General features: G+C 44.6%; 1 protein-coding gene across 1 annotated transcript; it reads left to right on the top strand.

Moving 5' to 3' along the window:
* The first annotated feature begins 3,859 nt into the window (after positions 1–3,859).
* LIG1 (DNA ligase 1) lies at positions 3,860–24,761 on the top strand. Its single transcript, XM_086780220.1, has 18 exons — positions 3,860–4,401; positions 4,912–5,141; positions 5,222–5,338; positions 5,459–5,560; positions 5,728–5,844; positions 6,097–6,327; positions 6,417–6,511; positions 6,591–6,678; positions 6,795–6,926; positions 10,796–10,908; positions 11,044–11,145; positions 23,179–23,240; positions 23,334–23,405; positions 23,536–23,609; positions 23,707–23,763; positions 23,849–23,926; positions 24,133–24,210; positions 24,288–24,761. The coding sequence occupies exons 1-18, from the start codon at positions 3,915–3,917 to the stop codon at positions 24,357–24,359; spliced, it is 2,307 nt and encodes a 768-aa protein (XP_086636346.1). The 5' UTR covers positions 3,860–3,914; the 3' UTR covers positions 24,360–24,761.
* Positions 24,762–26,854: the final 2,093 nt, after the last annotated feature.

Raw genomic sequence — 26,854 nt, forward strand, 5'->3', positions numbered from 1 at the left:
AAAAGGTGGGTAGAGAAGAAGCTCTCACTCATTAGAGGACGAAATCCTAAGTAAGCAAACCATAAAGAAAAATAAATATCCATGAGAATATAGGTAAGAAAGAGAGTAGAGAAGAGGGAGAGCATCTCACAAGTGTTCTAATGAAATGGAATGAATGAACACAAGAGGTGGGTAGAGAAGAAGCTTTCACTCATGAGAGGAATAAATTCTAAGTAAGCAAAGTAAATATCACGAGATAGGCAAGCAAGAGAGTAGAGAAGAGGGAGAGCATCTCACAAGTGTTCTAATGTAATGGAATGAATGAACACTAGCCATTTGTATGTAAGAGGTGGCTATAGTGTTCACACTTGGTCGGTTGTAACTTAAAAATAGTCTCGGGCCTTTAGTTCTATCCTTAAACAAGTATACACATGAGGTTTATCACTTCCCCATTTAGCATTAAGCTTAAGGTAAGAAGGCCGCTTTAGAGATTCTTATGCCATTTTACAAGATATAGGCTTCCTAGCCTCGCTTCAAAAGCAGGGCTACAAGTGCAGGTAAGATGGCAAAGTGCCTCTTATAGTAGAATAGGTGGAAGACAAAAAAAACCATGTTAACCTACAAAGTGGTAAACATAGCCCCCTTCCTAATGGTGGATTGTGTGTACCCTTTCATCACTAAGGATACACAAGTGAAGGTATTGTGAGAGCTAAAGATGTGAGAATAGTTAAGATGTAGTTAGAGAGAGAATCCATATGATTTGGGGAGGGGGGCTATTAGTAGAGATAGAGTTTGGTTAGCCTTTGAGTTAGGGAACATATTAAGTTTTCACATGGTATAATGTGGGCAAATTTTTTTTTGATGCAAGGCCTCATCTTTGGGATTGCGAGTTTATGTATAAAGAAAGAGGGCCTATGGCTTTTCTTTGTGAACTCATGCACCAAGACCACCTTCATTTGATTGGTCTCACCTAAGGGACATGGTCTCTATAACAATATGCACATTGGAAAGAGATAGCAAGACAAAGCACAATAGACAGTGCAATAGATACACAATGGAGAGAATTAAAAATTTAGATTATACCAAAGAGATACAAGTGATGGTGCTATCCACCCGTGCGCTCTTAAGTAGAGCTTAGATGGCGATCTAGACAGACTTTGGATGGAGTATGTACAAATTGTAGAAGGGGGTGAATACTCACAAGCATTGGATACCTTAGCTCATGGCAACCATGTCCATGTATAGTACTATAGACGATGTGGTAGACGCGTATACAATGAGGGCAGTTACACTACATAGACACGGTCACTGCTTGTGTATCAAGAATGCGGCCCACTCACCACCGCCCACTAATGATGGACCTAGTATCCAAGGGAATATTCCTCATACCTCGGACCCTAGCTAACGCTCATACCCCTGACCATCTCCTAACCAACATCAATGGTCACAATAATGACCCCATCGGCGTCTAAGCCGAGGTTCCCACTAAAGACATATGCACCATGGCTACTCCTCATAATGGAGGCCTAACAAATATACATTATACATCAAAGTGAGAGGCGAGCATTATGTAGTCTCATTTAAGGGAATTCCATTGTCTAAGTAATCATAGCAATCTCATAACTCCACCTTGGCACTGAGCTTATTTGAAACAAAGATGCATTTGGGAGAGTGCCCTCGACCCCTGTTGGTCCCTCCTCATTGGAAATTCTCGACAGGTGATTAGCTTTGACATGAGACATTCCTTTGCGAATTGGCACCATGAGATCAAATTTAAGACGAAGCAATAACCACCATGTAACTCGCCCTATGGTGCATGGTTTGTTCATAAGGTAAAGTAAAGCCTGATGTGGTCTACAAAAAATATAAACTTATTCACCCTTTAATAAGATAATGGCAAAAGTTCTTTAATGCATAAACCATCGCTAAGCCCTTCCTCTGTGGTTGTTTTTAATTATTCTCTAGATCATTGAGTTGTCTACTAGCATAACTAATTGGAAAGTCCAAGTTCTTTTTGCCAAGTTGAGTCAATATGCTTCTTTTCTCATGAAGGCTAAGGTTATCCATGACCAGTTATTGGCTATGGGTGCTGCTTTGTCCTCTTCTCAGCTGGCTACTCTTATCCTCACCAAGCTTCCTCCGGGGACTATGATGTGATTTCTCGATCTTTGCGGTGCCAAGTCACTTCCACTCAGTTGGATTTTTATGATCTTAGCTCCCTACTTTTTGAGGAGGAGTCCGTTCTCATCTCACAGGGTAAGTTGAAGGTGTCAGTCAACAGTTCTGACCAGGCACTTTCCTCAGTTCACAACAAAGGTCGGAGGAGTCGCTGCTTCTCTTGCGGGAAAAGAGGACATCTGTCCAAGGATTGTTTGTCCAAGGAGAAGGACAAGACCAAGGGCAAGGTTTCATCTCAGAGAAAGGGCAAAGACTCGACACAGGATAGTGATACAGATTCTACTACCACTTTCTAGGACTCCCAAGGCGCTTTCGCTCCCCCCCAAAAACCCGACCGGAGGAGATTCTAGATGGTGTGCTTCTCTAGTACACATGCAGTTCCCCCCATGTGTGCTTCCAGCTAGAAGAGGCTTGTGGGCGGGAGAGGGGGCTGATTACAGCTCCACCTACTAGTGCATGGGGACTGTGATTCGGAGTTCCAAGCATTAGACATCTGGCAGGATATGGTTATCTTTGGTACAACAGAGATTATGAACTGGATCTGTTTCCAAGTTCATTGTTTGAGGCTTTTGGGACGTGATGTGTTCTGTCCACTGTTGGGGATTATGGGCATGGTGTGTCCAGCAGCTCATCATCTATTTTTTTGGAGTTCACTACACACTTGTGTAGGAATTCGTGGCCAAGCAAAGTTCCTTTTTGTTCGTGGTGGCATCTTGTTTCGAGGAAACAGGTTGGTGTGGGTGCTCTCTCCGAGGTGATTCCAGTATTCGCAGTGCTGGAGGGGGGTGTTAGAATTGTGCATCTTAGTGTTCTGGGGCTTCTACTATTTATCTGACATTTTATTGTATTTCTCCTATTTATTTGTCATGTGAGCAGTCGGCCAGCTCACTGAGGCACTATATAAGGAGTTCCCCTTTATTCACTTCTTTATCCAATCCACTTGCACATAGTTCAACATCCAGTTGTTGGCCATTGCCATTGTAAAGCTTTACTGCTATTATAAAAGGTGATCTTGTCCAACTATCTCTATCTCCTTTGCACTCTCTCATATGTTGACTGTTTATGCTTCCGCCTATGCTTTCTCCTTCACATACACACATCTAATAAGCTTGGTTTATTAAAGGAATCTATTTAGGGTCATTACTTAAAAAATTGATGTAAATCTTAAGGAGGCAATGCATTAGTTTCAATGATTTAAATTAGAAAGCCTTTAATTAGGTCAAGTTTACCTATATATTTGGCGTTAGCATACAAAAGACTAAAAAACCCAATACAACATGTCATGGTGATGATATACGAAGACATATCTTGCTAAATTGTTTCATCATCTGCAGTTCTATGGAGAAGTGAGAAATTGAAGAAGACACCATATTTATTGTAGCGATAATCAAAATGGGAAGTTTACAACAACACATGTCTACAGATGAAGGTGCATGAGGCACCTTGAGCCTTATGAAGTATAACATTTAGCTCAAACAGCAGTTGCCTTGCAGATGCAAATTTTGAAGGCGATTCCTGATGAGGAAGCTGATCAAGGTGCTGCAAATTTTGGAGGCGATGCTTGATGAGGAAGCTGATCAACAAGGGCGGGGGTGTGACAATTAACATGGCACTAATTTTGGCACTAAAAAAGAGCAAAAACATAGTCCGAGTTGGATAATTTCATGCACACATGCATATATATACATACACACGTGCGTACACACACGGGCCAGGGTCTCCCGCCCTTCCATACCGCGAAACACCTGGTTTCTATTATGTTGAACTTCAGAAGAGTTGTCTTCTCCAACAGCCTTCCTCATCATCTTCTACCCCGCCATCGTGATTGCCTGCATCGCCACACCCAGACCTCGCTTCTGCAAGCAAGCTGTGCCCACCCTATCGCCATGTCTGCTCCCAGAAGCGTCCATGACTTCCTCATGCAGGCAGCCCGGTCGAAGAAGTCCAATGGGGCTGCAGGCCGCCCCCCCGCCCCCCATGTAGCTGCCGAGAAAGAGAAGTCAGAGAAAGGGACCGAGAAGGAGAAGGAGAAGGGTCAAGAGGAGGCCATGGCAGATGAGAGCTCTCCTGCTGCTAGGGTTTCTGAGGAGAGCTCTGCTCCTGTAAAGGTTTCTGAAGTGCCCTCCATCGCTGACTACGTTTCTCATCTGAACAAAAAGCAGCTCGAATTCAGCCCTAGCTCTGCTGTTTTCTGGAAGAGTGGCGAACATGTCCCTTTTGCGCTCCTCGCCCATGGATTTGACAGTAAGTTCTGCTTTTGTTTGGTGCTTTTTTGCTAGCATCTCTCAAATTCTCTCAAAATGCTGCAAAAATTAGGTCATCAGCTATAGCTTCGATACACATTTTGTAGAGCTTGGCTGAATATAATGCCCTGGCCTCTCGACACGCACGTAGAAGGTTCGAATACTTGCACCTTAATGCGATTTATATCTCCGAGAATTTCCCCAGTTTTCGCGATTACCACACATTTTGATGTTTCTGGGAATTATATCCATGACCTTAAGAATCAGGACTCGGGAGCGAAAGATGCTTTCTACTATATAGCTGTTCCTTTACTTGAAGCCTTTGTGCTTCTGTGGATTAATCTTTTGTCCCAGTATCAAGTGCATGTTCTGATATCTCTTGACCAGGGTTTATCAACAACACATGCTCGAGAAAACCGGAACATTGATAGATGTGAAGTAGGTAGGTAGCGGGTTTTATACGATTGCTCTTTTCCTGAATCACCCTTCTCCATGTTGGAGACCATTGCAGTGATATCCTGTGAATCTGGGAGGATTGCTATGACAGATATCCTTACCAATGTTTTCCGTACAGTCATATCGACAACCCCAGAAGACTTGCTTCCTGTAGTCTATCTTGCAGTCAATAAAGTTGCCCCGGCACATCATGGAGTAGAACTGGGGATTGGCGATGCAGCTGTTATCAAAACCATTGCAGAAACCTTTGGAAAGAGTGAGGCTCAGGTCAAAAGCCAACTGAAGGTATGCTGTCAAATGCATGAAGTATCTTTATGCAGATCATTCATACCTTCTGCTTTTCATTGTTTATGTTGGCTTTGTAGGCTCTTGGAGACTTGGGACTTGTTGCAAAAGCTTGCCGCAGCACACAGAGGTTGATGAGGAAGCCTTTGGCCTTGACTTGTGTGAAAGTTCTCAATACTTTCAAGGAGATTGCCAAAGCAAGTGCCTACTTGCAAACCTTAGCACAGCTTCTGTGCACAGAATTTATCTTAACCTTTTGAGCTTTCAGTAGTATGTGGTCACAAATGAATTCTAATATTGCTGATGTGCGACAATAGGAAACAGGGAAAAATTCTCAAGAAAACAGGCGAAATAGAATCAAATCGCTGCTTATTGCCGCTATGGATTGTGAGCCCCAATATATTGTCCGCCTAGCACAGGTTATTTCAAACCCAAGCTAATCCACCTTAGTCTATGTAGGAATTATTAGAATGATGAAGGCTTAACTTAAGTCCACAAAACAAGATACATGGTGGGATATATGGTGTTTACTTTTGAAAGCCTATAATATGCTTGGGAAGCTTAATTGCTGTTTCTATACCACCAGGGCAATCTGCGTATTGGGCTTGCAGAGCAGACTGTTTTAGTGGCACTGGCGCATGCAGCAGTCCTAACAGAACAACCACCTGTACCAGCTGCTCAACTTCCTGTGCGCCTTGAGCAGGTGTGTTTGTCGATCTTGTAGATGTTTGCTTAACCTAAGTGGGGGTTAGAAGTTTAGTAAGTGGTTAAGGTCTGGGATTACTAGATAGTTAAAGTTTTAGTTGGCAAGGTTTAGAGGTGGGTTTAGGTGTTGATTAGGGGCAAGACTAATGAGGTTGGGATTCAGCAGAGATTAATGGGGAGATCAAGTAGGTGTAAGCGGGAGTTCAGTGTATCAAGTGAAACTTAACTAATTTTCTGCATGGTTTGGCAGGCAGCACAGACAATGAAGCAAACATACTCTGTACTTCCTGATTTTGACCAGATTGTACCTGCTTTATTAAGAGATGGTATTCAGAATTTGAGGACTGTCTGTCATTTCACAACAGGTGTGCCAGTAGGACCCATGCTTGCAAAGGCTACAAAAAGCTTTTCAGAAATTCTGGACAAGTTCCAAGACATAGAATTCACATGCGAGTATAAGTACGATGGGGAGCGTGCACAGGTACTCAGCTGATTTTCTTGGAGCTGTCCTTAGTTTTGCTATGTTTTTGGCTTTTCCATACTTCTTGGTAAATTGGAACTTCATTTCAGATTCATTATACGGAGGATGGTTCAGTTGAGATCTACAGTCGAAATGCAGAGTGTACAACTGGGAAGTTTCCTGATGTGGCAGGGGCAATGGACAGGTAACAAACATGAGTTTTAGTGTCTCATCATATGGTCCTTCTTTTGCTTCTAATGTAAACTGACGTCCTCATGCTGCAGGTACAAGAAGGCAGATGTGAAATCCTTTGTTATGGACTGTGAGATAGTGGCATATGACAGGGAAGCAGACCATATCCTGCCTTTCCAGGTAGATAACACTTAAATATACTCTTAGCATGGCTGGCTGTTTCAGTCTTCTTGGAATCATATTTGTTGGCAAAAAGCTCCCTAACCTCTCATAATGCCTGGTTTGGATTTTCTTAGATTCTAAGCACGCGGGCTCGTAAAGGGGTTACTCTAAGCAACATAAAGGTGCAGGTCTGTGTGTATGCCTTTGATCTCCTCTACTTGAATGGACGGGAGCTTCTACAAGAGCCACTCAGAGCTCGCAGAGAGGTCACTTTCTCTATCTGCTAGTGGATACTTTTCAATGGTCAACCTGTTCTGTGTTTGAGTACTTAGGCTCATTCAGAGTTCAAACTGTTTTTGCATGTTATCCTAGTCTGCCATTCAGGTGGATAAACCTATTACAAATAGATTTCGGTAATAACTTTTTGTATCTCAGATAGCATTAATGACAAGCCAATTGAGAAGCAAGATATCACATTCAACCCACCTTTACAGTGTTTGATGGGGAGGTGTGATGCATTGCAATGGAAATGTTGGGTGCAAGGCAATTGCAAGGCTCTGGACTGCAAAGGCATCTGCAGGGGCTGGTACAGGAGAATGTGCACAGCACATTTGACCAGCAGATCTCTCCATTCAGCTGGGAACCCTTTGAGAAGAAGTAATAACCTCTCCTTTCCTGCTTGCTTATGCTTGACCAGCCCATGTTCAAACTGGGTGTCCCAATCAGGTGTTAGGTACTTGCTTCTAGACTATCTGGCCTCTCAGATCTGGCGGATACTACTCTACACCATTTTGCACACCCAGGATGGCTGTTTTTCAGCAAAACAGTCCTAAAGCTTGCTGAAGTTTTTAGTTTTATGTGATATAGGTTTATGCGCTCATGGATGAGCCACATAAGATGGTCAAAAGGTTTATGAGCTCATGAATGAGCGACATGGGCTGGTTTACAGGTTTATGAGCTCATGAATGAGACACATGGGTTGATTTACAGGTTTATGTGCTTGTGGAAGAGCCATATGGGCTGTCATACAAGTTTATCCGTGTATGGAAGAGCTGTGTGGGCTGTTGTGCATGTTTGTGCGCCTATGGAAGGACATGCCGGATAGCCATATTGGATGAAGGAAAGGTTTATGGTTGTATATGGATAATCCAGCATCTTCCATGGGGAGAGTTAAGGCCCTCAAAGCTTGTAATGTTATTTTCCTCCTTGGGTAATAAAATACTCCAAGGGGGGAGAGCTCGGGCCATTCCGGCCTCAATGTGGTGCTATATGTGTAACTTTTATTTTCAGGTTTGTGGATTAATGGTTGTGATTAAATGTCGAAATGTTTAATTGTGCTCATGGTCAAGCGTTGCACACCCCACTCTCGCGCTTCCCGGGGTGAGTTATGACTATTGAGATAATAAGGAACACAAAGAGCAACACCTCCAAGATGGAGGGCACCACCTCCTCGTCCTATTCTTTGTGGTATGAGTCTCCCATCTCCATCCGAGCCAAGGGCTAAAGATGGATAAGCACGTTAGTGATGTGCAAATCATGTAGATGATGAGAAAGCTCAACTGCTTGCCTTGGATGGCAGCAGACACCGACTCCGAGTCCCAATCGGCACTCAAGAGGAAGGACAAGATCATCGCGCCACTTTGGCGTAGATTGCTTGGAGTGATGAAACACCACACAAATTCGAATGGGAGTCATCGTCTCCTCGAAAATATCAATTCCTTTGACAGGGAGACATCGGAAGAAACTATAATCCATTGGCTATCCCAGGAGCTTGGGGGGCCACCTAGCGACTCTAACGGGAGAGGCCTCATCGGGGAGGCAGCGACGGCCATCTCTACTGGCTCCGAGAACTGATGACTTAAGTGGCGGAATAAACTCGCGGGCAGAATGAACTCGTTGGCTGTCTCTGCTCCGGGTCTGGCGCGGTCGGAATGTGGAGGAGAGGTAGAGGGAGGGGGGAGAGCGGGCTCCGAAAGGAGACGAGGTAGAGGGTTGGGGATGAGAGGGGGGGGGGAGAGTGTGAGGGCAAAAGGACGGAAGGACTAGATATACGAGAGATCAGAGCAAAACCACACAGCATGAAATATGCGAGTGAATATATATAAAAGGTGAGTGCAGATATGTACAAGAGCCCTCATATGAGAGGTGACTCTGAGCAGAAAGAAGAACAGTGTTGAGGCAGAGAAGACGTTGGAGCTGAAGCATGGTCGATGACGAAGGCTCGTGTTGATGTGAGGCAAAGCACGCCGAGGTGATAGTGGCAACGGAAAAAGGTAATGTCGATGACGATGGTGGTGAAGTCTCTGATGACACAGGTGCTGCGTACCTGAAGCAGAGAGCGGTGCCGTCCCGAGTGGTGCAAGCTCTGGTGACATGGGTGTTGCGTACCTGAAGTAGCAGAGAGGACTGCTGTCCCAAGGGCTGTGCCAAAGCGCACAAGATATGTTGAAGGTAAGCACGGATGTGAGCCCTGATTTATGCGTTGATGTAAGGTTGAGATAAACGCTGATATAAGCCCTGACGTAAGCTTGATGTAAGCGCAGATGTAAGGCTGAGATAAACGCTGATATTAGCCCCGACGTAAGCCTGATGTAAGCGCTGATGTGGGCTGATATATGCTGTAGCAAAACGCAGATGATTGCTGAAGCAAAGCGTTGATGTCTGCTGAACCAAAACGCAGATGTAAGTTGATGTATAAACATTGATGTATGCTCTGATGTAGGTACTGATATATGCAAAAGTAAAATGCAGATATGGGCAGAAGTAAGCCTGATGTAAGCGCCAAAAAACAACCGGCATCCTCACCATCGCTTGATCAGAGCCATTATTGCTTGGCATCGGAGGCGCCTACCTTGCTTCTACGACCTCTCCATTCTAGACAACCCCATGGCGGAGATACTTGATCTAAGGAGAGGGCAACACTTCAACTGATCAGCATACATGGATCTACTTGATATACATTTTTCAGTATTTTCTACTCAGTATCATCTCGATCTTACAGTTCTGTTCTTATAACTGTAGGACAATCAGTTTATTGTACTTTTTAGTCTCATTTAGTTGTTCTCTTTGATGAGACACCAACTTCAGATGTATTTTTGGTCTCATAGGCCACTATGGCCTCTTAGAGACGTTAATATATCATTTCATTTCATTTCTCTCTCATTTCTGTGTGAGCTTCTCCATCCTGCACCTAACCCTAATGTGTAGGTTTGTGTGTGTGTGAGTGTGTGAGTCCAACACCAACAATAACTTTTACAAATTATTACAAAGATAATCAGGGAATAATCCAAAATGTTGACATCTCCATTTGGGAGCCAACATGCTAGCTAGGAACTACTCTTGAAGATGTTGCAAAGAAGCTATACTACGGTGAAATCTCCACTCTTGCTCCTTGAAGGATTGGAGCCTCGAGATCCGAGGTGCTTGAACCAGAGATGAAGGAGAAAGTCTTTTAAATCTCTTCCATGTGGTGGTAAACATCATGGTCCTTGGTGAGACAATCCGAGAGTCTAGCTGTCTGTAGCTGGCCTTGTTGCCATGGGTCCCTGAAGTGAAGGAGCACTTATAGCATGGTTGGAGAAAGTGGGATTATTCGCCAGGATGCTAACAACTATGGTGACATTTCTTTATGCATGAACCTGCACCTACGCTTAGAGCTACATTATCTACATAAAAGAGGACAGAGACCACTGTGTGCTTCACCACCCAATCTGTAAATAAAATCTGCAAGCTCATCTATATAGAGTGCAAAGAGTGTGGGGAGAAGCCTTGTTTCACCCTAATCGTGCTAGATACTGGCTTTGAGAGCCCTTGCTCTAGGTGCCTGCTCCTAGAGTGTGACTACCATGTCCTCCACCCGTATATCAGTTGAGCTTGTGGGATTGTGTGGAAGGCCTAATGCATGAAGCAACAGCATAGCTTCTGTCTCCTATGCTTGGCTTCCTCAATGGGTAGATCTGAGTGTGAAAATATGGTCTAGTGTGGAATGGTCTTGCTGAAAGCATGCTTGGCCTGTGGCTCAGACCCCTTGTTACTCAGCTGAATCTTCTAAGCCATGAGAGAGAGAGAGAGAGAGAGAGAGAGGATTAAGAACTTGGAATCATGCATCTTTTCATCTTTTAGAGTTTTGGTGCAGAATTTGTATCAATCTTTTGTGGAGACCCCAAAAGAGTTCAGCTTTGCGAAAGCTATTACGTCAAATGATTTAGAGCAGATTCAAACCTTCTTGCGAGATGCTGTGAATCACAGGTGAGCTTGAATTGTCATTGTTAAGGTTATTCATAACAATGCATTTTGAATATGTTGATGTTTGGTACACTATCTGCATCTCTTGGCCTAACTTTGACTACTCTCTTATCTTTCACAAATCATTGCATTTCACAGTTGTGAGGGTCTGATAATAAAGACACTTGACAAGGAGGCTACTTATGAACCAGCAAAGCGATCCAATAATTGGCTCAAGCTAAAAAAAGACTACATGGACAGGTGGACTTCCTATGATACATGTTCATGTACACCTCATTGTTTGCATGAAACAAGGTCTTTGGTCTGGATAAGCATTGCAGAGTTAGGCCAAGCTGTACAGATATAGGTGCTTGTCTCAGTTGGTATCAGAGGGAAGTTCAAATCCTCCGCATTGGGGATCATGCACCCACCATGCTTTTGTTCTCAGAAGCTATGTATAGCCTCTGCTTGTTTATCTGTTAATTTTCATGGATTTGATCATTGGCCCTAATTTCTAACAGTGAAATTTTAAAAAAGTAAAATAAGAAAATAGATGTTACTTATGTTATTTTTTAAATGTACAAAATTTTACTGAAGGGCTAGGCCTTTACAACAGATGACCGATATAAAAAACCAGTGGGCTACAAAAAAAGACAGGTCCTGAAGACGACTAGGTAGAAGCATTCTGAATAGTGATGATTTATTCTGTTAACTAATCCTTAGCCATGAGGTCTTTCTTCTCCACACCTCCATGTGCAGCATTGAGAAAACCTCCTCAAGGTCTTGTTGGTTGGTATGGTGCCTTAGGGTGAGAGTGGAAGCTCACAGCTAATGGGGAGGAGAGAGAGAGAGAGAGAGAGAGAGAGAGAGAGAGAGAGAGAGAGGCTGACCAGCAAGGTTATCAACACAATAGCAAAGGGATTAAGGGAAATAGAAGAGTAGTGGAAAGCATAATTTCATTATAGAGATAGGTCCTTTTTATAGGAGAGACCCCCTTTACAAAGGTGAAGCATATGCTACCACCACATATGCCATATGCCAAATATGATGCCAAGTGTCCCTAATAGGTGTCCATCACTACTTTACATAATATCCTTCTAAGAGGCTGTTCCCACACAAAAGAACTCATACACACTAGCGGTTGTTCACACACATTGGAACTGTTTTATTTAAAGCACTAAATACAATGCTGGTTTACACCACCACCTAGCACTTGTTTTTTTTCCACATTAATCACTATTTAATATTTAACATTCCCCCTCATAGTGAAATGTGGCTAGAAAGCCCAGTCATCTTTGACTAGGTTTGCTTTTTCTTTTGGTTGCTGCGTCTTGTTGTCGGAGGTAAAGTTAGCAGAGTTTGCAGAAACTTCATCAGCTCTTAGCTTTGCAAGCCTCTTTCGACACTCTTCAATGTAGTGCCTTGGCTTGTGGATGTAATGACACTTTCCTTTCTTCTTCTTGGTGTCACCTTGTGATGAGTCCACTTTGCCTTTGTAGAGAAGAAAGCTTGGTCTCTCCTCTACATGCATCACCCTTGGATCTCTTCTTCCTTGTCTGCTCCTCATGGAGAAGTAATCCAACCAGCTCCTCAAGCACTCCTCGCGGTGATTGGGCGCTTCCTGGACTAGGTTCTTTAGCCCTCGCCGCAGCTCTTGACCGTTAAGAGTACTCATCAGCTCCTTAAAGGATCTCCCTCTCTAGGTTGTCATCCCCAAGCTTGACGGCTACCATATCTTACAGCAGGTAAGGTATAAGATTTTTTAGGCCAATCCAACCGATGATGTCCAAGGAGTGTGTCACGCACGTTTTTTGCCCTCTCCTCCCCCGCAGCTTCTCCTGGACTCCCCCTCCGCAGGTACCTCCTCCCCTTACCTTTCCCGCTGGGAGGAGTCCTCTTTCTGTCTTGGAGCAGCAGTTTCAGAGCTGGCCTTTCCCAAGCAAGAGAAGCTTGCGTCATAGCTTAGCCACACTCTAGTGCCATGAGGAGCAGATGCCCGACAGCACATGGGTGGGCACTCAGACGGAGGTTGCTCACACCACTCTAAAAGCCATAGAGGTGTAGAGAGTGGAGAATCACTATTATGCCCACGCACCCCTTTGGACCAAGGTGGGTGATAGGGTGAGAGAGCTTCTGCGCTTCAACAGGTCCTCATCGCCGTGACAGGGATGGGGTGTGCCTTCTTCACGGGTGAAGACACTGCAAGAGGACTGAGCGGAGTGCCTCCCCAGGCTCGGAAGACGCTGGCCACAAATTTATCCTCAAAAGAGGTCCTCACTTTGCCGGTCTGGGTTCGAGAAGATCCACCTAATGCGCAGCCTAAAGACGAGGAGGCCAAGAAGCCCATCTACAGCATTGTGCTCTCCAAGAAATACCGGTCAACACACTCGTAGGCCTTCTTGATTCGAAAGGCGAGGAGGCCAAGAAGCCCATCCGCAGCATTGTGCTCTCCAAGAAATACTGGTCAACACAGTCGAGAACCGCCATATCCTCCTACTCATATGTGCCAAGGTGGTTGCCTTATGAAGGTGAAGATGTTAGCCAGGATGGATGTCACCAATTGGCCGACCATTTGGTCCATCTCCAGATTTGTGTCTCCTTCACTTGAGGCCAGGCCGGTGTCTCATGTGAAGGGGCCAGTATTTTGCATAACATGGACAGGAGCCAGATTGGTGCCACACGTGTGTTAGCAGGATGGTGTCGTATAGACGGGAGCCAGACAGGTGCCACCCGTGTATGACCTGGACTGTGTTCTATCCATGGGATTGTCACGCCATGGAAGTATTTGTGCCGTGTCTTGTCTATGGGACTGTCACTCCATAGGGAGGCTCGTGTCTAGATCTGTGTCTTACCTATAGGACTGTCACTCTATAGGAAGACCGGGATTTATGTTTTCTGTCGTGCCATCATTGTGCTTGACAGAAATGCTTAGTACTTGTTTCATGAACGGGAGATATGTCCATGATACTGTTTGCACATGCATTCATGTTTTGCATGCTTGGAAGTGTTTTCGCGTGACTTGAATTCTTGTGTTTGCCTGTTTGACGTGCCACTTACTGAGCGGGGACGCCTGCCAGTGAGTCGTGAAGTTTGCTCTGTCTTCTGACGAGTTTTGTTGCGTATGAACAGGTGGTAAGTGTATTTCATTTGTTTATTTTATGGCATTATTTCTAACCTTTGTTTTTATAAGGTTGTAGGTTCACACTCATTAATGAGTGGGCAGCCTCCCCAATATCTCATGATGCCCTTGGTAGGGTGGGCACCCACACATGGGCCATGGTGGGGAGGAAAGCCCTCCCTTAATCAGGTGTGTGGGGGTGGGTGCATGGCCACCTACCCACTCCCCTTGGAAACTTTGGAACTGGCCGCCTCCATGCAAATAAGGTGGGCTGGCCAGCTGTTCGACGAGTGTCCCTTCCATCGCTCAGGGTGATCCTCCTCTTGCATATAGGCGGCGGTGGAGGCGACCTCTTCATCTGGCTATCCACAGACGGCTGCGCACATGCGACCTCTCCATCGCTTACCCACAGGCAATTGTTCTTGCTCTTGCTCCCAGGCGACCTTTTTCTTGCCAGCAGGCGGCTGTGCCCAGGCGCCACCTTCTCTACCTTGCAGGCGGCTGCGCACAGGTCTCACCTCTCTTGCCAGCAGGCGGCTGCGTCCAGGTGCCACCTTCTCTACCTTGCAGGCGGCTGCGCCCAGGTGCCACCCTCTCGTTTGCAGACGGCTGCGCCCAGGTGCCACCCTCTCTTGTTTGCAGACGGCTGTGCATAGGCCCTCCTTCTTTTGCCCACAGGCGGCTGTGCCCAGGTGTCCTTCTCTAGCTCCCATGCCGCTGCACTCGAGCGCTTCTGATACTTGTTCTCCCACTAGCGAGCTACTACAGGCACTCTCTCACTTGCGGGCTGGCAGCAACAGCAGTAATAGAGACTTCTCCTTTCATACGGATACTCTCTGTTGCTAACACCCGTTCGGTGCCGGGTAGTCCAAGCTTCTGGAGAACCACGGTCCATGGGTGCCGAGATCGGGAGAGCCAGGCGTTAGTACGGGAGCGCCTGTTTGTGCGTGGTCCTGGAATACCAATGGGGCGCTCTCTGCGGATTCCAGTGAAGGCACAAGACCGTAGAGATTAGACTTCTTCAAGTGGATCGCTCTCCTTCGATTGTCTACTTCAAGTCTCTTGTTTGGTAATTGTATTCATCTCAGTTGTACATGGACATCATTTGGTTCATTGAACCCATGGAGCATTGTATCACTTAAATACTCCCAATAATATATCATATATTGAGGGGGGGGGGTCGGCCCGTTCTGGCCCCAGTGCTGGTGTCCATTGATCAACATTTCATTTCATTTCAATTTTCAGTTGTTATTGAGTTGTCCATTTATATTGTGATATTTAAGTTGTGCTATTACGCGTGTGGGTGTCCAACGGAGTCTATTCCCGCTTGACGGGATCGGTTTCATTGGTATCAGACCAAGTTATTTCCCTCTTCTTAGTGGGGAAACGAACCTGTGTATTGGACACCCCGCTTCTAGCACGCTTAATACAATGGACAGCTAAGGCAATCCTTTGGGAGTGCCTAATTCGAGAGGCCCATCAAGTGTCTCGCGTGGTTCTAATGCTTTACAGGGAAGGCACAAGCCCCTTGAGAGGGTGAATGATAGTGATGCGAGGGGACAACCGTCTCGTGGAAAGACAGTTATGCAAGAAGAGTCTAACGCAATGAGGGCTGAATTGGAGCATATGAGAAAGCTTTTGCAAGCACAAGAGCAAGAGCTGAAATTTTTGTATGAAGATCCCCATGTGCAAAGTGTCATTGAAGCAAGGAAAGCCGATGCAATGGTGGACATGACTTTTGAGTCCATGGCACGAGAAGTGGGCAAGAAGCCAAGAGAGTTGGCACTTTCCTACCTCCTCCGCAAAGGTGACATCAAAGAGGGGGAAGATGGAGAGCTGAAATTCAGAAATCCACCTCGCTTGAAGCATGGAGATCTCGCATCTCAAAGGTTGAGGTCATTTATGCAAAGGGAAGAGGTGACAGTCACCTCTCGTCATGCATCTTTTCCACAAGGCACAAAGAGTGACAGGTATATGTATGCTAGTGCTCATGGAGGGCATGATGGTCACATGTATTCAAGGCATGTATCCCATGGAGGGGGTGACAGGTCTGCAAATAGAAGAGCTTTGCCTATTGAGTTGTCTCATGGAGAGACATTGCCTTATGCAGGAAGGGCACATGCATCAGATTTTCAGGTTCGTGGAGCACATGTCACCGTGCTTCATGAAACTTCCATGATGGTCCATGGAGCCCAAGCAGATAGGACTGTCTCGTTGGATAAGGGGGAAAGAAAAAGAGAGGACCATGAGCCTCATGCCAGAAAGCTCAAGGAATTTAAAGCAGGTGACAAGTCCGTTAGATTTGATGTTTTTCATGGAGAGCATGATGCTTCCAAGGTGTTAGCATTTGTGGCACAGTTTGACATTGCTTTTAGTGATGAGGACTTCACTAAGAAGTCTAAAGTATGCCATGCTAGCATGTTCTTGAAGGGGACGGCCGCTCATTCGTGGATCACTGAAAAGTCCACCAAAGATCCCATTTGCACTTGGAAAGAGTTTAAGGACAGATTTTATGCCCAGTTCTTGCCACCTAATGCGGAGCAAACTCTCACCCAAAAGTGGGATAGATTTGAGCAAAGAGATAATGAAAGTGTGCAACAGTATGTCAATAAGTTTTGGAAAGTTTTGCTTGAGGTAACTCCTTTTATGCAAATCACTGAGGATGAAAGAAAGAGGAAGTTTCGCTCCGGATTGCAACCAGCTTATCGTTCGGGCACCTGAAACACACTTCGCAACAGCTTATAGCCTCTGCTCTTGCTACGGAGCAATTGGTGCTCAAAATTAAGCAAGATCAAGGGGGTTCAAAGGGCAAAGATAAGGCTGTCCCAAATCTACAAAAAGGTGGACAGCCACCTAAAAAGAGCTTCCGGGAGATCCAGAAGGGAGGTAAAGCTGAAAATACCTCATCTAAAGATCATGGGCCAAAGAAGAACAAATTTGGCTTGACCCCCGAGCAAAGGGAGCAATATGCCAAGGAGGGGAAATGTTTTTCTTGTGGCAGCAAAGAGCACATGTTTAGATAATGCCTTGACCGCAAACCAAGGCATGAGGACAAGCAAATCAAGGCTAATGTGCATGCAGTTCCCGATGTGCAGGGAAACACAAAACATGATGCAAAAGAGCGGATGGTATGCAAAGCATGGGGTCAAATCAAGGATCAGTCCGCCTTATCTATGTTTGGTGATTGTGCAACTGATAATTTCATCTCTATTCAGATGGCAGTTGCCTTGGGTATTGAGGTTGAGAACATGGGATCTCAAATTGAAGCAGAAGCTGCCTTTGTTGGTAAAGAGGTGCATGTTACTCCACTAATAGGGAAGTTGCGCATACATATCCAGGGTTACCTTGATCATGAGCATTTCTTAGTTGCACCACTTAATGGATGTGATGTATTGCTTGGCAAGCCATGGCATCATAGGCTTGAGCCCCGCAACGAGTACAAGACAAACATGATTTCTTTTATGCATAGAGGCCGCATGCATATCATTGATGCCGGCAAGGAAGGGGATTCTATCCCACTTGTATCTCACATCCAGATTAATAAAGCAATGAAAAAGAGTCTTTCTGCGTACTTGGTTTTTGTTCGTGATAGCATTGACCCAAGTCATCAAAATGTGGATGCTTTGATTCACGATAGACTGAATTTTCTTCATGTATTCAACGATTGTTTTACTGATGCATTGCCAGGTGAATTACCTTCTCAAAGGCCCGAGGATCATCGCATAGATCTTGTGCCAGGCAGTTCTCCACTTAACAAACCCGCATACCGTGTGAGTGCCGCACAACAAGAAGAGATCATGAAGCAAGTAAATGAGCTTTTAGAGAAAGGCTTGGTTCAGCCAAGTTCCTCACCTTATTGCTCTCCCGTGCTTCTTGTTCAAAAGAAAGACGGGTCATTCCGCATGTGTGTGGATTATAGAGCTTTAAATAAGCTCACCATCAAGAATAGATTCCCAATCCCGCGTATTGATGACATTTTGGATAAGTTTGATGGCTCGGCTTGTTTCAGCCGTCTTGATTTGAAGAGTGGTTATCACCAAATACGAGTGGTGTCACAAGATGTCCACAAAACTGCATTCAGGACAGCTTTTGGATTATATGAATTTTTGGTGATGCCTTTTGGTCTCACCAATGCTCCCGCCACATTCAATCGTATGATGGATAGGATATTCCGATCCCATCGCAAATTCACAGGTGTATTCTTTGATGACATCTTGGTTTTCTCCAAGAATGAGCAGGAACATAGAACTCATTTGGTCACGGTGTTTGAAGAGTTGCGGAAGCATAAACTTTTCATTAATGCCAAGAAAAGTGAGTTCTTTCTTTCAGAGATACATTATTTGGGTCACATTGTATCCAAGGATGGAGTAACAATGGATCCTGCAAAGATAGAAACCATTTGGAATTAGCCAGAGTTGCAAAATGTACATCAAGTACGTAGTTTTTTGGGATTATGTTCATATTATAAGCGTTTCATAAGAAATTTTGCTATGATAGCCACTCCTCTACATGATCTCACAAAGAAGAAAACCACTTTCAAATGGACTCCAAAAGAACATGATGCCTTCTTGTAACTCAAGCATGCTATCATATGTGGATCCGTATTGATTGTTCCTGACTTACAAAGGTCATTCATAGTGGAATGTGATGCTTGTGGCGACTGTATAGGGATTGTCTTAAATCAAGAAGGGCATGAAGTTGCATATGAGAGCCGTCGGTTGCACAATGCTGAGCTTATATGGATATCTATGAGAAAGAGCTCTTGGTTGTAATTCATGCCTTAAAGATATGGAAACATTATCTTCTTGGGACTGAATTTGTAGTCAAGATAGATCATCAAAGCTTGAGATACTTTCTATCTCAAACAAAGCTTTCAGAGAAGGAGATGAGAATGGCAAACTTTCTTTCCATGTTTCATTTTCAGATTGTGCATACTTCGGGAAAGAAAAATGTGGTGGCAGATGCATTATTCAGGAGGCCTTATGTGGCTGCAGTTTCAGTGGCCTCTCATGGGGACTTATCTGCTATGCGAGATTTGTATCATTTAGATGCTGATTTTTGCCATATATGGACTGATTTGATGGTTGGTCACTCACATGCCTCTTATGTGATCAAAGAGGGTTATCTTATGAAGGATAACTGCCTATGTGTGGTGAAGGATATGCATCCAAAGGTTATGGACGAACGTCACGCTCCACCTTATGCTGGTCATAGAGGTATCATGCCTACTACACGCATGATTGAGAGATATTTCTTTTGGCCAAGCATGCGTAAAGACATTGAGGCATATGTACGTGCATGTCTTACTTGCCAAATGGTAAAATTTGACCGGCAAAAGTCTCCAGGTTTACTTCAGCCATTACCTATTCCCTCGCAGCCATGGGAAAGTATTACTATGGATTTTATTATGGACTTGCCTAGATCCCAGCATGGGAATGATGCTATTTGGACCATTGTGGATAGGTTTAGCAAGCAAGCTCATTTCTTGCCCGTCAAGAAAACCATTATAGTTGATCATATAGTGAAGCTTTTTCTTGCTAATATCTTCAAGCATCATGGTGTGCCTAAATTCATTGTTGGGGATAGAGATCCCAGGACTACGAGTCTCTTCTGGAGGGCTTTATTTGATAACATGGACACTAAACTTGAGTTTTCGTCAGCTTATCATTCCCAAACGGATGGCCAAAGTGAAGCTGCAAATTCAGCCGTGTTGGATTTGTTGAAGTGTTATGTGGCAGATCAAAAGACTGCATGGGAGAAGTATCTTTCACTTGTTGAGTTTGCCTACAACAACACGATCCATGCCTCCACAGGAAAGGCCCCGTTTGAGGTTATTTATGGCAGAGTGGTTTTGCCACCCATCCTTTGTACAAAGGATGAGATTTTTGCAGCTGATGAGTATGTTTGTGACTTGGATGTAGCCTTTGCTCAGGTACGGACAGCCATTGCAAGGTCACAAGATAAGCATAAAATGACTGTTGACAAGCATAGAAGGACATGCAAGTCAAAGAAGGTGATCGGGTTTTGTTGAAATTTGAGAAAGCTAGGCTTCCGAAGAGGCCAGGACGAGAAGGATCATATCCTAAGCTTTCTCCTGACCCTTCAAGGTGATTCAAAAGATCAATGAAGTGTCATATAGGCTTGCTTTACCTAGTCATTGGAAGATTCACAATGCATTTCATGTGAGTCTTTTGCGGAAGTATGTCGGGCCAGATCCTGATGAGCCTGTCACAGAAGATCCGCCAGAGATTAATGAGCTTGAGGAGATCCTCCCGCCAGAACAGATTGTCTTTCACAAGGAGAGAGAGCTACCTGCAGGAAAGCTTTCCAGGAGATACCTTGTGAAGTTCAAGAATTATTTACCCATTGATGCAAAGTGGGTAAACCAGGATTATTTTGTTGATTATCCACAGTTGTTGCAAGCATATCTTGAGGCTTTTCAGTTGAGGACAACTCTTTAGAAACCCGGGGGGATGTCACCAATTGGCCAACCATTTGGTCCATCTCCAGATTTGTGTCTCATTCACTTGAGGCCAGGCCGGTGTCTCATGTGAAGGGGCCAGTATTTTGCATAACATGGACGGGAGCCAGACTGGTGCCACCCGTGTGCTAGCAGGATGGCATCGTATGGACGGGAGCCAGATTGGTGCCACCCGTGTATGACCTGGACTGTGTTTTATCCATGGGATTGTCACGCCATGGAAGGGCCAGTATTTGTGCCGTGTCTTGCCTATGGGACTGTCACTCCATAGGGAGGCTCGTGTCTGGATCTGTGTCTTACCTATGGGACTGTCACTCCATAGGAAGACCAGGATTTATGTTTTCTGTCGTGCCATCATTGTGCCCGATAGAAATGTTTAGTACTTGTTCCATGAACGGGAGATATGTCCATGATACTGTTTGCACATGCATTCATGTTTTGCATGCTTGGAACTGTTTTTGCGTGACTTGAATTCTTGTGTTTGCCTGTTTGACATGCCACTTACTGAGCGGGGACGCCTGCCAGTGAGTCGTGAAGTTTGCTCTGTCTTCTTACGAGTTTTGTGTGTGTGAACAGGTGGTCACCGAGATCGGGAGAGCAAGGCGTTAGTACGGGAGCGCTTGTTTGTGCGTGGTCCTGGAACACCAGTGGGGCGCTCTCTACGGATTCCAGTGAAGGCACAGGACCGTAGAGATTAGACTTCTTCAAGTGGATCGCTCTCCTTCGAATGTCTACTTCAAGTCTCTTGTTTGGTAACTGTATTCATCTCAGTTGTACATGGACATCATCTGGTTCATTGCTCCCATGGAGCATTGTATCACTTAAATACTCCCAATAATATATCATATATTGAGGGGGGGGGTTCGGCCCGTTCCGGCCCCAGTGTTGGTGTCCATTGATCAACATTTCATTTCATTTTAGTTTTCAGTTGTTATTGAGTTGTCCATTTATATTGTGATATTTAAGTTGTGCTATTACGCGTGTGGGTGTCCAACGGAGTCTATTCCCACTTGACGGGATCGGTTTCAATGGACCTATCCCGGAAGCATGTCTGGGTGCTGTGCATGAGATCAGGGAGATGAGGCTGAAGGCGAAGAATGATTGCCTTTGCAAGGATTTTGTAGGCTGTACCATTGAGGATGATGGGGCATCATTGTCGTATCTCGAGTCTGTCTTCTCCTTCCTTGGGGATCTGGTAAATGTGGCCCTCTGCAAGTTGCTCTGGAATAGTAGCACATACACCTGATGAGGTCCCAGTGTGCTAAAAGAGGGAAACTGGAAGCCCATCTTCGCTTGTGCATTTCCAGAGGAAGAGCTTGAGAATGGTGAGTCGAACAATATCTGGAGGTCAGGCTACCTGACAGCTCTCCAGATATTGTTGACGTGCCAGTCAGGAGGCGGATCCATAGGTATGTGCACCTGATCCACTCCCCTCAAGCCACTTCCTTTGGGCCTGGACTCAACATCCCTTGGCTGCTGATACAGTGCATTCCTATATTTGTTTCTGCACTCATCCCTCTTGTTTGCAACATGAGGGGCTCATTGGTCTCAAGGGGGGATCTGCCTCCCGAGTGGCACATACCTATGGCTTCACCTCCTGATTTTGTGTGGGTGGCTTCTTTCTCCAAACATGCTTTGTGGTTTGGGACGAGGGTGAGCCTTTGCCTCACCACCGAGGATAGTGTGTTTCCACGAGTGCAGGTGTCACATTTGACCGGCTTTGGCACATTTTTCCTTTGGCTGCTGGTGCACAGCCTCGTAATCGGCACGTGGTTGGCCATCACAGGATGCCCATCCTAGTATAGTGGGTGTGGTGCCCTAGCAGAGATTCAACATCATTGTCTTTGGATTGCCCAAAGGCCAAGCAGGTTTGGTGGAGGGTTGTCAGGCTCTTCAGACATAGACCAGCAATCTCCACTTCATTACATGGGGTGCAATCGCATAAAGTGGGTGCGGTCCTACTCTATGATAAGGATGGCACAGGTCTCTCCTTGCAGCTTACACACTTTCGGATCTTGGCCATCCCTGCTTCCTTGGTCTTGGGCATCCAAGGGACCCCGGAGATCGAAGTGAGCCAGAGACGGGAGCTCTTCAGGAGCATCACCGCCTGGCACATATGGCAGGCTAGACACAGAGAGGCCATTGATGGTTCCACCACACTACCTGTGGAAGCCGATCCATTCCATCTGGACAGACATCCACATCCTACGGGGATGATGACAGTGCCTCATAGGCGACTCTAAAGCGCTCTACTTCTAGTGTGTGATACCTATGCATTGGTTGTTAATACCAAGCCAAGCTCTGATTTTAAGTTGATTGATGTGTTGCGTATATTACGAGTTAACTTGGAAACTTAAGATGGTATTTGAGATACTTGGAAACTCAAGATGGTATTTGAGATGGGAAAACATCATATGTAAATTTTGATATGGTTTGGTGGAGCAGTGTTAAGGCAAATGGAGTGTTTTTGTAGGTTTGCATAGATTTTTCTGTATGCATTTCATTTAACTAGCTGTAAGAAAATTTAAAGCTTAATAAGAAGCCCATGAAAATGATTTGGTTTGGTGGAGCAGCATTCAGGCAAATGGAGTGTTTTTGTAGGTTTGCATGGTTTTTCTGTAGACTACAGCATTTCATGTAACTAGGTGTAAGAAAAATTACAGCTTAATAAAAAGCCCATGAAAATGATCTGCAGTGTTGGAGACTCATTTGATCTTGTGCCCATTGGAGCCTTTCATGGTAGAGGCAAGCGGACTGGTAGGTAAAAATTGTATTAAAAGACCTCCATTTCAGTTAGGTCAGAGAGGTTGACAAGAGCTGCACTCACCTACATTCGGTGGTTTTTTGCAGGTGTGTATGGGGCGTTTCTTTTAGCCTGCTATGACGAGGAGACAGAAGAGTATCAAAGTGTGTGCAAAATAGGTCGGTACAGTTTATGCTAGAGGGCACACATGCATGTTCATATATATGCACATGGTTAATATGCACATGGTTAATACAGACAAGTTACCAAAGATTCAATTTTTAACCTAGTAATTATTGCAATTCTCAGGAACTGGCTTTTCAGAAGCTGTGCTGGAAGAACGCTCTGCAAGTTTGCGAGCCAATGTCATCCCGATACCAAAGGTGCTTCATGCATGTTCTAACTTTGCGATCATATTTTGTCCCGCTTCTTCAAATAAGCTCGATTTGTTAAGCTTTTCCAGGGGTTCATTTGATGCAGCAATACTACCGGTTTGGGGAGACCCTTGGAGTTGATGTATGGTTTGAACCTGTGGAGGTGAGTTTCATAGCTTGTGGAAAAGCAGCAGTGCCTTCCTAATCCAGAGCTTCAAGTACATGTCAGAAATCTTTCTCTTGTTTAGGTGTGGGAGGTGAAGGCGGCAGATCTGAGCATCAGTCCTGTTCATCGTGCAGCCGTAGGGAAAGTAGACCCAGCCAAGGTTAGTTCTAACAGGCTTGTGTGATGTCTTAGGCTCTTGACAGACAGATCTCCCATCCATTGGATGGCCGGGGTTGGACAAGGAAGATCCCCTGCCTATGAGGGATTAGTGGATGAGATCTCCCCTTCTCAAGGCCCTTTTCAAAGGTGGAGGTTTGTGAAGGGCAGAAGAAGGTGGCTCTAACTTGACTCCTTTTTTGGGTTCAGGGGATATCCCTTCGCTTTCCTCGTCTCCTGCGGCTCAGGACAGACAAGTCTCCTGAACAAGCTACTACGGCAGAGCAAGTGAGTATGTAGCCATTATCCTTACATTATGGTCATAAGCCCTCATATGCTTACGGTTATGACTGTCACATATGTAGGTTGCAGAAATGTACCAGGCCCAGAAGATTGGCCGCCCAACTCAAAAGGACAACAATGAGGATGATGATTAGAATGTCAACAAAATGCTTCATTGTCTGCTGAAACGTTAGGTTCCAACTTTCGATTTTACCGCTTTCTACGGGGATTTTGATTTGGCAAGCAAAGCTCCCAATCACGTGACTGGAGCAGCTGGTAGAGGCTTCTTTCTCTCTTTATAAACGTCAGACAAGACCGCCACAGTAAAGATTTTTCATGTACTTGACTATGATGTGATCATTATCCAAATACATCTCAGTGTATTCCCAAGGCTATTCTCCAGACACTAGCTATGGTCTCTTGGGAAGGGGCAGCATTAAAGGCAACAATTGGCTGGTGCCGCATTCTGATGGATGTTGCAGCAACATGAAAGTTCCTATACTGTGGTTGAGTGCGTGTATTCTTAAAGATTAAAGTTGAATTGGTTTCATTTCCACATTTTTGATCCAAATACACATCACAGCATATGCTCAAGGCTATTCTCCAGACACTCGATCTTCATTCTGAAGTTCATGTAAGAGTGTTAAAATTAGGGTTGCAAGAAAGCACACCAAGCTTGGAGACGAAGAAGCAAGAACGCACACAACACAAAGTGTATTAGATTGTGTCAATGTACAAAAGATAAGTTAGCCTTAAAAAGATGGGCGTATATACAAGCCGGGGGAAAAAACCTCCTAAAGAGCGAAAAAGTGTCTCGGCGGTCCTAAGTGTGTTCACTGCCTATATATATGGCAACAAATCTTCCCTGGGAGTGATGGTGTGAACAAGAGTTGGCACTCATGTTTTTGAGCTGTCAATGCACAAATGTTACGAATGGTAGTCATACGACAAGTGGGACCAAAGGTCTCATCAAAATCAATGCCCTTTTCTTGAGCATAACCTTTTGTAACTAGTCTAGCCTTATAGCGATCAACACTGTCATCTGGCTTTCGTTTCAACTTAAAAACCCACTTACATCCAATGGTCTTTTTACCAATAGGCAAATCACACAAAGACCATGTACTATTCTTCATTATAGCATCATATTCACTTTGCATTGCAGTCAATCAATTTTTTGAATTTTGTGCCTCATCAAATGAAAGAGGTTCTTCCTCTTCACATATACTAGACACAGTCAAAGCATAACAATCTGATGTATAAGAGGCATGTTGAAAACCTGAACGAGTACGACTAGTCATAGGTGCATCAATCTTACTATCACGCAAGGTTTGCACCAGCTATTTAGGCATACCTCTAGTCTGCTCATTTTCAGTCCTATCCTCAGAAATTATGTCCTGTAAATCTGCATCAGAAATAGGCTGATCTATGATGTCATTTGAAATCTGCATAGGCTCAATATTTGCCTCATTAGGACTTACATTTGAATTCTCATCTGTAAACAGAGGTAACAATGTATCAAATACATCCCGTGAGCTCACACCTGTCTCTTTGGTACATGATAACAAAGGTTGCATAGCATCTTTCACAAAAACATCTCGACTAATCAAGATACGCTTTGATTGCGGATGATACAATCTGTAACCTTTGCTCTCAGCACTGTAACCAACAAAAATGCATTTGACAGTCTTATCATCCAATTTTTTGCGTTGTTGCACAGGCACTAAAGCATAGGCCAAGCAACCAAAGACACGCAAGTGACCAATAGAAGGCTTCCTGCCATGCCAAGCTTCGTATGGAGTAATAGACTGCAAGGCCTTAGTGGGACACCTATTGAGTACATATGCAGCACATGACAGTCTCAAGCCAAAACGCATGTGGCAAAGCTTGACTCTTGACCATACATCGTGCCATCTTCATAAGTGACCTGTTTTTCCTCTTAGCAACACCATTTTGCTGAGGGGTGTACGGCACTGTACATTGGTGTTTTATCCCACGACTAGCCAGAAATGCATCAAACTCTTTAGACAAGTACTCTCCCCTTCGATCAGAACGGAGGGTGTTCACAGTACAATTGGATACATTTTCAACTATAAGAAAAAACAGTTTGAAGCACAAAAACATTTCGGACTTTGCCTTAAGTGGATATATCCATGCATGCCTTGAGTAATCATCAATGAAAGTCACGAAGTACAAGTGTTTACCAAATGACGGAGTTTGCATAGGCCCACATACATCACTATGTACAAGTTGCAATTTGCGAGTGGTCCGCACAAAACCATCCTTTGGGAACGCAAACGCTGCATTTTGCTCAAAATACAACCTTCACAAACATGTTTCAATGGTGCCTCAAGAGGGGGCAATGAAGCAATCATATTAAATTTCTGCAAACGTAGCAAACTAGCAAAGTTCAGATGACCAAAACGAGCATGCCATATTTTTGCATCTGAAACTGCCTTTTCATCAGAAACTGCATTTGCTGAATCTTCCACACACTTGTCATAAGAATTGAGCCTATACAGCCCACGAAACAAGGTGCCAGATGCAATAATCGTATCACCAGAAGTCAAATCATGAACAGTACATCTGTCATCCACAAATTTGACTACAAATCCAAGTCTAGCAAGCGCAGAGACAGACAATAGATTCTTCT

Source organism: Cibotium barometz, chromosome 41 (assembly GCF_041138505.1).
Source record: "Cibotium barometz isolate CiBa-2024 chromosome 41, ASM4113850v1, whole genome shotgun sequence".
Taxonomy (NCBI): domain Eukaryota; kingdom Viridiplantae; phylum Streptophyta; class Polypodiopsida; order Cyatheales; family Cibotiaceae; genus Cibotium; species Cibotium barometz.

Excerpts from the sequence above, each read along its gene's own strand:
- LIG1 (XM_086780220.1), top strand. The coding sequence starts at position 3,915 with ATGTTGAACTTCAGAAGAGTTGTCTTCTCCAACAGCCTTCCTCATCAT. Across the intron at positions 11,146-23,178 it reads AAAAAAGACTACATGGACAG|TGTTGGAGACTCATTTGATC; the intron begins GTGGACTTCCTA and ends AATGATCTGCAG. Across the intron at positions 23,764-23,848 it reads TATGGTTTGAACCTGTGGAG|GTGTGGGAGGTGAAGGCGGC; the intron begins GTGAGTTTCATA and ends TCTCTTGTTTAG.